The following is an 11,046-nucleotide window of genomic DNA, read 5'->3' as shown; positions in this document are numbered from 1 at the left end:
TAGGGGCACTCGGTGCCGCGGGCGGGGCGGGCGGGGGCGGTGAAGCCGTTGCTTCGCAGGGCTGAGACGGCGGCACCGCGGGCGGGACGGGTTCTTTCTGCTCAGGCAGGGAGAGGGGCAGCCTCGGGGCGGGAGCGGAAAGATGGCGGCGTCCCTGCGGCTGAGCGGGGAGCGGGCGCTGAGGCTGCTCCGGGCCGGGCGGGCGGCGCTGGGCGCGGGGCTCCCCGTAGCCGGACGAGCGGGATGGAGGCACCTGCACGGCACCCGGGAGCTGCTGGGTGAGTGACAGGCCGCCGTGATGGCTGCTCTGCTGCGGATGTGCCTGCGGCGACCTGCGGCGGGGAGTGAGGAGTGAGGGCGGGTTGTTGCGGTGGATTGACCTTGGCTGGGTGTTTGGCACCCACCGCAGCCGCGCTGTTACTGCCTCCGCATCTGGACGGGGGAGAGAGGGTATAAGAGAAAGTTCATGCGTTGAGATAAGGGCAGTGGGAGGTCACTCAGCCACTGCTGTCGTGTGCAGAACAGACACGACTCGGGGATAGTAATTGGATTTATTACCAGTCGAAACCAGAGCAGGATAATGGAAAGTAAAGCAAATCTTAAAAACACTTTTCTCCTAGCACTCCCTCCCACCCCCAGCGGTGCAGGAAGACGGGAATGGAGGTTACGGTCAGTCCATCCCGGTTTGTTCTGGCGCTGCTCCGGTAGAGGAGTCGGAGTCCTTCCCCTGCTCCAGCCTAGGGTCCCTCCCACGGGAGGCAGTTCGTCCTGAACTGGGCAAGAAGTGAAGGCTGTGCGAGGGCAGGGAGCTATGAATGCCCGGTGTTGCCCGGTGGGGTGAGAGGCCGCTGGTGTTGGGCGGAAACTGAGCAGCAGTGATGGGGAGGTGGATGGGCTGGGTTTGTTTGGCAGGGTGCTCTTTGGTTTGGTCTCCCGTGGCCCTGCAAGTGCATTAGGATGCCTATGGGCTGAAAGGAGAAATTGCAGAGAGAGGTGAAAATTAGTAAAAGTAAAAACACCTGAAGGAGTTGGAATGTAGAGAGGAAAATGGAGTGAAGGGAGATGAGGCCTTCAAATATGAAAATGTTCTCTTGTGGATAAAAAGAAAAGTTTTCATGGAAAATAGGGGAGTGTTTTCTAGGTGTTAAGTATAGCTAAGCACTGAAAAAAAGAAACTTTTTAATTGGTTTAATTGGTGTTTTTTTTGGTCCATGTTTGGAGATTCCACCACACTTCTGTCCTCTTACTCTTCAGGTAATGTTTCAACTAATTAGAGAAGGGCATGGAATGTGTATTTTATGTAATTTTTTTTTCCTTTTTTTATTTTTTTATTTAACAGAGAAGTGGAGTTTGTATTTATTAATTGCATATCTAGCATACACTTCCACATAGGAATCAAGGTGTGAGGTTATGACAACAACTTTTCAAGATGCATTTTTCAGTAGTTTTGTTGCAGAATTATCAGGCAGATCATCTATTGACCTTCCATATTTTCCTCTGTCTCTGAGAGATGTGGGAAGAGTTTTGGATGCTGAAATGAAATGTAATCTTTCCCTACTTGATCTGTAAGTTACAAGTTGTAAAACATTTAAACAATAACCAGGTGCATTGTTATGAGGTCCTGGTGTGATGCTGAGCATGAACTCTTTGGGTTTTAAGTGCACTTTTAAAGAAATAAGCTTGTGTAATAAAACTCAGTAGTAGTTCAGAGACTTTTTAGTGACTGTGGTTTAGATCTCAGTATTCCCTTCTTTCCAGCACTCGTTGCTTTTGCAGCTTTGCAGTATGAAAATCTTTTCCTTTTGCAAAACCTGCTGTGTGTGATATAGGGAAGTCTATCCCTTTCTTGAAATGAGTGTTACTTATTTTCAAATTTTATTAGAAAAAATTTGCTTCTTTCTTCATATAGTATGTTTGTCTTTTTGCCCAATGCAGGATTACCTACCTTGAAATTAGTCTTGTTATTTAACTCTTTAGAGACCTCTTGTCTACAGTCCTTCCACACAATCTTTGTGGTGACTGTATTTTGTATCTAGTTGGAGTTAAATTTCTAAATTTGGATGTGGAAATGAGTGAAACCTTTTTTACTTCCTTACAGTAAGCTTTTGTGTTTTAAGGTGGATATATCACTCCTTGAACTCATTCAGTCTTTCCTCTCTGAACCCTTCTAATATTCCTTACAGCTTTTCAAGGTGGTGCATATCTTGGTGACATTGTCTTTCTTAAATGTTTATTGTGGCCTCTAAAATGAAAACAAAGAGAAAAACTCACGTTTTCTCTGGTAAACACTACAGCTCTTCTGGACATAAAACTCACTCTTGGTTCCTAGTTTGAGAATTTAAAGTTAAGTCAGTTTTATTTTAGCATTAGTTTTATTTTTTCTCTTTTCTATTTCTGAAAATACCACCATTTGAAGTATTGGCTCATATGGATCTAGTTTGGTTGTGTTACTTCAGTTTTTTGTTTCTCTCTGTGTTTCTGTCCTTGTCTATGGTGGTGGTAGAGGAAAAGTTGTCTTGCATAATTAAAACAATTAATTCAAAATGGAATTCCTAGTTTGTTGGTCATAGGGAAGGAAGAAAAATAGAAAATAGAAAAAATAGAATGACCTCTTTATGTTAGAGGTTTGTCAATTTTTCGTTTGTTTTTAATGTATCTTAGTCTTAGAATTGGTACCAAGTTGAAGTAAATGTTTCAGTTATTGACTACAGAGTATGAATTAGGAAGTTATTCTCTCTGTGGAGCACATTAAAGCATTTCTCTTTAGTTCACTGCAGGCTTTTTTGGTATGAAAATGCTGTGATTGGTTCCATATCAAAAGGGGACAAGAAGAGGTAATAAAACTGTGTTACACTGAGTAAGTTTAAATACAAAATTCCCTGTCATTGGGATTCTTAGATTGTAGTTTATAGGAAATGATAGAGGTCTACTGGTCTGTTCTTCTCTTAAAGCCCTGCTCTTCTCACTGTTTGATATACAGCCTCAATATGCATTGAATCCCTTCATGGAGAAGGTGGAAAGCTGAGGAAAGATGAAGGAAAGAATTTTTTTGAGTTACCATTTTATTTGTCTGAATTCCCATTTAGTAGAGGTTTTGCAGTTTTTATGTAGTGTCAAGTGGGTTTATTCTGTGTGGCATGATTTTGTTTTAGTGGGACTGTTAGTAATAAGTAGTTAAGTGCCCGGGAAGATTGTTAACTACTGTATTGGCTATTAAAGATGTAGTCAGAGACCTTCTAGGTCAGTTTGAGTTCTACTTCTCCATTACAGTTACCAATCCTGCTGTAGGGCACAATAGTAGAGAAAGTGGCAGTTTCTCATTTTTAGACTTGACATGTGCCTTAACTTTTTTTTTAATTCCCCCTTCTACTTTGTATCCTTTTTTTTTTTTTTTTGACTTTTTAATGGGTACTTGCTGCTGAATCTTCTCTCCTGACTTGATCAAAGGACCAGAATGGACTGTATGTTTTGTGGTGGTTGCTCATAACATTGAAGGGAAAATGTTGCAGTTGCACAAATTTATTGCTCAGTTTTGTATTTATGCCAAAGTATGAAGCATGTTCTGGGAAATGGATCAAGTGACTCTTCGTGGAAGTGAAACATGTAAAGCACCGTGTTTAAAAATTAATTTTTTCCTCATTAAAAATGTGGATTATTTTCACTTTTTTTTCTGGGAATTCTATCCACTAGTTCTCAGTAGTCCTAGATATTTGTGGGATGTGACTTCAAAATAATGTTTTGATTGTCAAAGTTAGACTTGTTGAGTTAGACCAATGAAACTGAGAACACTTGTTTGCATCCTGTAATGTATTCTTTTTCTGCTTGCTGCTATCTGTTAATACTCTTTATGAGTAAATACATATAGTGTAAAGCCAATTGTTAACTTGTAACTTGTCAGTCATTTTTCAAATAGTACAAAACTATATTTAGAAAATGAACATAGATAGGCATTCACATACTTAATGTTAGCCCAATTTTTTTGTGTAATAGTCCAAGACGAGAGGTTGCAAGAATAAACTTTTTAAAGAAAATCCTTGAAGGTAATTCATATGGGACTTGTCAGCATTACAAGGAACATTGTCTGTAAAAATTTCTAAACATTACCGTCTTGAGTAATATTAAACTGAAAAACATTTAAGTACCATGGTAAATCTGAGACAAAAAATATGTGTATTTGCTCATGCAGTCTTCTGGGAACATCATCCATGCAACTGGGCTGATTTCCACAAAATACAAGTGTTTGGGGGAGCATGATCCTGATTATGTTGCTGTCTGGGAGGGCTCTAGGGGGTAAATTACTCCGTTTCTGCTTTTGGTGCATTTTAAAATGTTGAGATCATTGATAGCTGCTTAGGTCATTAGGGGTTCACTACAGTGTTTCCATTTCACATTTTTTAAAAAATCACTGAAGGGTTTGGGTTGGAAGGTACCTTTAAAGGTCATCTAGTCCAACCCCCTGCAGTGAGCAGGGACATCTTCAGCTAGATTAGGTTGCTCAGAGCCCCATCCAACCTGGCCTTGAATATTTCCAGTGATGGGGCATCTACCAACTCTCTGAGCAACCTGTTCTTGCGTTTCACCAAAAATCTTCCTTATATCTGGTCTAAATCTGCCCTCTTTCAGTTTAAAACCATTACCCCTTGTCCTGTTGCTGTAGGCCCTATTAGAAGGTTTGTCTCCATCTTTCTTAGAAGCTCCCTTTAAGTATTAAAAGGCTGCAATAAGGTCTCCATGGAACCTTCTCTTCTCTGGACTGAACAACCCCAATTCTCTTGATGTTTCTTCATAGAAGAGGTGTTCCATCCCTCATCATTTTTGTGGCATTCTTCTGGGCCCCCTCCAACATGTCCATGTCTTTTCTGTACTGAGGGTTCCAGAGCTGGATGCAGTACACCAGGTGGGATCTCACCAGGGTAGAGCAGAGAGGCAGAATTACCTCCCTTGACCTGCTGGTCATGCTGCTTTTGATGCAGCCCAGGATATGGTTTGCCTTCTGGGCTGTGAGCCAGAAGGCTGCCACATGACCACCTTTTCATCCACCAGGACCCCAAGAGGTAGTTTTCACTGATGTCCATTGGAGCATTGAGACATTGCCCACTACCCTCTGGATGCGACCATCCAACCAAATCCTCGTCCACAGAACAGTCCACCCATCATATCCTTATTTCACCAGTTTAGAGAGAACAGTGTTGGGGGGGACTATGTTAAAGGTCTTACAGAAGTCCAGAGAGATGATACCCATAGCCTTTCCCTTGTCCATTGATGTAGGGCCTCCATCACAGAAGGCCATTGTGTTGGTCAGGCAGGACTTGCCCTTGGTGAAGCCGTGCTGGCTGTCCCAAATCACCTCCCTGTCCTCCATGGACCTTAGCACAGCTTCTGGAAGAAAAAGGACAACGAAGAACTAGAAGAATTTTGAACTGTAAAGCAGATAATGAGTAAAAAAAAAATTAAAAAGGATTAATTTCGAAGTTTTTTTAACTGTTTCTGCTTGCCCTAAGCAATATAGCAACTGGGAGAAATGTGGTGTTGTTTCCTACTGAATGATAATAACCCTTGTTGATAGGTATTAGAGAAAAGGGAATATGAAGCAGAGATGAACCTTGCTGCTGTATACAACGTACTTTCTATGTATCTGTTTCTGTTCTCTAACTAAATACAGATTCAGATGTAATAGTTTAAAAGAGAGCCTCAAAAATGAGCCAGGTATTGGAAAACTGCTTTTACAAAGTTGTACCTGAAAAGATATTTTCTTTTGGCATCATAACTATTCTTGGAAGATAGAAAGGTAGTATCCCTTGTGTTAATGTCAGACTACTGCTTTGGTGTAGTGGATCAAGTGACAAGAGATGTAATTTGCTACGAAGCCAAGGAATGTGCTGTATTCCTGAGCTCTGCCCTCGGAAGAATCCCACTAACATGGCAGGCAGGTTACTGTTACACGGTGCTGTTTTTGTGTGCGAGTTTACTGAGCCAGCTCAGTCAACTGGCAAAGTGCAGTGACCTGCCCGCTGGCTGTGCCTGGTGCAGAGTGCTGCAGGGCCAAAGAGGTTATGCTGTTGTGTTGCTTAAATACATTGGACTCTTCAGATCTTTTTATTTGGCTTGTCAAAGGAAAAAAAGTCTAAGAATTTACCTGTTCTCTCCGTAGACACCCACCCGTGAGAAGAAACACTAATGAGAAATTGTTCAAGGTTTTTAACAGATGCTTAAGATGAAATCACTGAAACTTGAAATTAGGCAATTTCTGCTAAGTAGATATAGTTAACTAGTAAAAAGTATAAATAAACATTGGAAAATATCAATGAAAGAGGCAGATCATAAGTTCCTGAAGTACTAGGGTCACAAAGGATTTATTAATTTGAAAGATATGCTTTAATCGGGAAAAAATTCCACAGCCTGGGTTGAGGAGGAGGATAGGAGAGAGAAAGATGTAGTGCTTGTGGTGGATTTCAATACAATCAGCAAAACTTCACGTCTAGCAATTCAGAGTTCTTGAATTTCCATTTCTTTTTGTAGTGTACCTTGTTTTCCTTCGTGCTCCTTGGAGGGCATGCTTGCATGTAAGCTTAAAAAAAGAGCATAATAGTGAATCTTTTGTTCTGTCTTTAAGATTCATGCAATTTTAATTTCATTTGTGTTAAGCAGTTAATTGAGAAAATAATTATACTGAAAAAGTATTTAGTCTGGATAACCATGTGCTTGTTTTGCAGGTACACCTGGTATTAAAATTCTTATGCCTGCACTTTCTCCTACAATGGAAGAAGGAAACATTGTGAAATGGTTAAAAAAGGAAGGTAAGACAGCATTTTCTATGGACATGTTTCATAATTTTTTAGCTATGTAAATCTATTCTGTAAATATAAGATTATTTTTTCTGGTTATGGATGAGTATTTTGAAGCAAAATGTTTGCTATATGGATGCTGTCATCTTGAACAATACCTGCTTTGAAATTGTTTGTTTCTGAAATGTTTTTCCTTTAGTTGCCTTGCAAAATGTTGTATTGATCATATTTTTCAAAAGTTTCCCTTAGGATGTTCCATGCTGTGGGTGGGTGTGTTGTTTTTAATTCCCAATTTTGTCATGCTGATCCGTAACTTTGAAAGTCTGAGAGCCATTGACTTTGAGGAGAGTCTCTGTTTCATTTTTCTGCTGTGACATGAAATACTGTGAAAGATATGGTATTTTTATAGTTGCTTATCGGGGTTTGCTGTTTAATATCTTAATTATAGTCTACAGTTAAAACTGATAGAAAAATCTAAATTACTTTCATAACCCTGTTTCCAAATGTGGAAATTTTTCCCTAAAAGAACCCAAACGAAAAGCCAAACTACTCTTCCAAAAAAAAAACCCCTAACAACCTTGGTTATCTTAGGTTCTTTGTGCTCTGACAACTGTGTCCTTCTGTTAAAATATGTTGGAGCAACTGGATAAGAAGTGTCAGTTTTGTCTTCTCACAAGTTGAATGTAAATGAAAAATGATCTGTAGAAGAATCAGCAGTTTCTGTTCATCAGTTCCTGTTCTGTAAAGAGACCTTTTTCCTGTTTCCTCCTACCCTTTCCTCTCTTCAATTTAATATTAAAACAGTTTTGACAGTAACTTTGGATCCCAGGTAGCAGTTGTCCATTTTTACAGGACGTATTGCAGAGTTTTAGATGACTGTAGGAGTATATCTTGTTCACAGACATTTTTAGATTTGCTAAAGAGATGAATACATCTGGAGAAGAGAAAATCTCGTAAAGGTTGTTATCTTTGACAGATACAATTTGAATAGCTAAATGTGTTTTGACTATCTACCTAGATAAACCATTTCCTTTGGCTTTTCCTTTTAAGGGTTGATACAGCTTTCATCATTCTGTTATGAGAGCACTTTTGCTTTTACACATTTTGAGTATGTTTTGAGAGGTGGCTGGAAGGCAGCTTGTTGCTCCAGTAGTGGATGTGACCTTTTGCTCATGAAACTTCCAGTGAGAATTTCTGCAGAATTTACTAGTAACGATATGGCAGTTTATGTCTATTAAAAGAAATTGCACCAGTGTTTTTGAAACTTGAAGCTTCAGTTAAATGAGTCCAAGATTATGAGAGAAAGGAATGATCCAAAGTCCTTTTTCTATTCATTACTTTCCAATAATTGTAAGACATTAAAAATCAACAGCAGCCTGTTTGACAATAATTATAGCATTCAAAATTGCAAAAGAAAGCAAAGAGAGAGCATGGTAGAAGTTGAAGTAGATTCCTGTTTGCTCTACAACATGAATGAATAAGCTTTCCTCTTAAAAAAAGTGTTAGGATGCAAAAGCCTTACAATGGTTTTTCTCAGTCTTTCCACTATACTTCTACCCTAATGCAAAAGGCAAAAAAGCTTCACACCTATTTTAGTTAATTAAAATAAAATCTTAATTGATGGTTGGACTTTGAGAGAAAACTATTTTAGTATTTTTATTGCTGGACTTTATATTTAGAAAAAAAAACCAAAACTGAATAGAGTATGTTGTCTTATTTGGCTACATCTGTGACCAAATAAGTTCCTATCAATATCTTTTTTTTCTCTAATAGTCTGGAAAATAAACATAATGACAACATTAAAAAAAACCTCAAGATAAATTTTGAAGAAAATAGCAAAAGTGATTTAATGCTTGTACTCCTCCTCTGTGTAAGGGATGCTGTTAACTACTTAATCCTCCAGAAAACTGGCCATCTAAAAGTAGTGGCATTGCTGAATATAAATGTTTGATAATCTAATATCGAAGAAAATAAATATTTTTTAATCAATTGAGAGAAGAAAACTGCTTCCATATGAAATGTTTTTCCCACTGTATAACCAGAAGGGGTCAGTATAATACTATTTTGATAATTTTCCCTGTTCTTTTTCTAAATATCAAATGTTTTCATTTTACAGTTTCACAGGATGGACAGATGATTTCAGTACTGCAGAAGAAAAAGCACTAAATTTAATTGACAGATTTACTTTCCTTCTCATTGTTAATGCAGTTTCATATTGATTCCTGTGGGTAATAAAGTCGTTCTTACAGAGATTAAAAATATGTTTTTAAAAACTTGTATTTATTATGTATGCATGTAATGTTGATGAAAGATGATAGACTGACAGCCCAGGAGACTAAAATCCTCTTGTTATTGTGGGCAGGAAATAGAATGTACAACAGTGCTAGCAGCTTCCATATGCAGTGTAACTCTTGCCACCTTTTGAGACATCAGCTCCAGGGAGTTCAGTCTCTATGTTCAGTCGACTCTGATTTGATTTGCAAAGAGTACATTAAGGAATGCAGTTTGTATCCTGTGACTTGGATACTTGTCTGTCAGTAGCTGAACAGAGCATGTAGGCTATTGAATGCCAATTGGATGTGATCTCCCAGAGGGAAACTCTGTTTCAGTAGAGATCCTGACCATTCAACCTAGCTGTAAGAACTTACGTTAAAAAAAATGAAAAAAAGGCAAACAACCCCCCCCCCTCAGATTTTTCAGGCAGCTTCTGTTGCAAATACTGCTCTCTCAGTTTAAAGTGAAAGAGCAAAGATATGCTTTGTAAAAGTATTTTTTTCCAATCATAGATATTGAGAAAGCTGATTTGTAGTTGACATCAAAGTGGGCATTGATTAGGAGCTATAGCAAATTTTATAATCTCTACTGAAAATAACTATGGTCCTTTCTATTGCACTTGGGTATTGAAACACGTAAGATTTGAATGCTGCTATGATTTATTCTTAAAATTGCATTTAATAAATTGCCTTCCCAATTTATGACAACTTTATGGCTGCATCAATGAAAGGAAAACAAAAAAAGTACTGGAAAACTGAATTATTTGGTTATCTGAAGACTTTTCCTCTTGCCCTCCCTGTGCAAGGGAATCCTTAGTTTTCTGTGAACTACCTCAGGTATCCAAGGTAAGAGATGTCATGTGTGACAAGCACATGGATGAAAGTGTTTCCTTTGTCTCTCTACACTGCTGGAGGTATTGCAGCAGGTCTCTTAGCACGGAGATTTCTTTTTAATGGTGCCGAACACTTACAGTCTGATCGCAGATTAAGATAGAGAGTTAAGCTCCTTTCTGCTTGCCAATCTCAGCTCTGTAGATTACAGAATTTGCCCAACAATTTGATTTCTTAACAGCTAAGAAGTACTTGCCTAATGAGCTGATATATGGGCTTCTTGAATTAATGATCCAGTGAAATTAAAACACTAGTGTAGAGCCTGGAGTTCTGACTTCCTCGTATAAATTGTTTATGCTCTAGTTATTGCAAAGTGCATTGTGGTTGTTGGATTATTACATTAAAGAGATCAGGTGCTACCTTATGTATTTCTCTGCCAATTTCTATAATATGAACATTTATGACTTAAAAACTATGTAAATGACTCAGTGTTGAATGCTTCCATTGTTTCCTACTGCAGAGATCACAAGGATCATACAATATCTAAGTTTCCCCTTCTAATTCTTGTAGTCTCAAAACAGAAAATAATATTTTTTTTAAAAGTATTTGTCTCTTACCTAAATACAGGTGGTAACCTGCACTAGGTTTGTTTAGATGCTTAAGCACGATAGAGCGATGTCAGGGATTCAACTAAATGCTTAGATCAGCAATGCGGTTGCAGCATTTCTGGTAATGAGGAAACATTAAAATTTTACTTCATATAAAATTGTAGGCATGTTTTAAGCTTGTATGTATTGTCTCTATAAGAAAAAAGTTGTATTTTGTTGGAGGTCAAATGTTCAACTGCCTCAAAATTTTTAATGTAATTTGAGTTTTAATGTTGGCCATCTAGTCAGTATTGATTTGTTGAAATAATCCAGACTCCTAATACCTTTATCATCTGCTAGCAGATAGAGATATTCTTCAAAAGCAGCAGAAGAGTATGCTTCAGAATTAATCATGGATTTGTGTAATGTAGCAAAAGCAATTTCTAGCACTTGTGCATATTTTTATTTCACAAAGTAAGTATGTTCCTAAAAGACCTTTTTTAACTATATAGGAGATTAAACAAGCTTTCAGATGTGCTTTCCCAAAGAGAATAAAATTCCTGGGGTTTT

At 38.4% G+C, this 11,046-nt stretch overlaps 1 protein-coding gene across 2 annotated transcripts in view; it reads left to right on the top strand.

The window, feature by feature from the left end:
* Nucleotides 1-11,046, top strand: part of PDHX (pyruvate dehydrogenase complex component X) — a 173,812-nt gene that overhangs the window by 139,296 nt on the left and 23,470 nt on the right. The window contains exons 1-2 of one of the 2 annotated variants that reach the window (XM_051804136.1): nucleotides 111-278; nucleotides 6,714-6,797. In XM_051804136.1, the coding sequence (XP_051660096.1) occupies nucleotides 143-278; nucleotides 6,714-6,797 (220 nt within the window). In that variant the 5' untranslated portion in view covers nucleotides 111-142. Of the gene's footprint in view, nucleotides 1-110; nucleotides 279-6,713; nucleotides 6,798-11,046 lie in introns of those variants that run through there. The other variant, XM_051804137.1, reaches the window with a different exon arrangement.

This window comes from Manacus candei, unplaced genomic scaffold (assembly GCF_025592945.1).
Source record: "Manacus candei isolate 608988 ecotype Guabito, Panama unplaced genomic scaffold, ASM2559294v1 h1tg000060l, whole genome shotgun sequence".
Classification (NCBI taxonomy): domain Eukaryota; kingdom Metazoa; phylum Chordata; class Aves; order Passeriformes; family Pipridae; genus Manacus; species Manacus candei.
The sequence above is the reverse complement of the archived record's forward strand: the minus strand, read 5'-3'. Positions and strand labels throughout refer to the sequence as shown.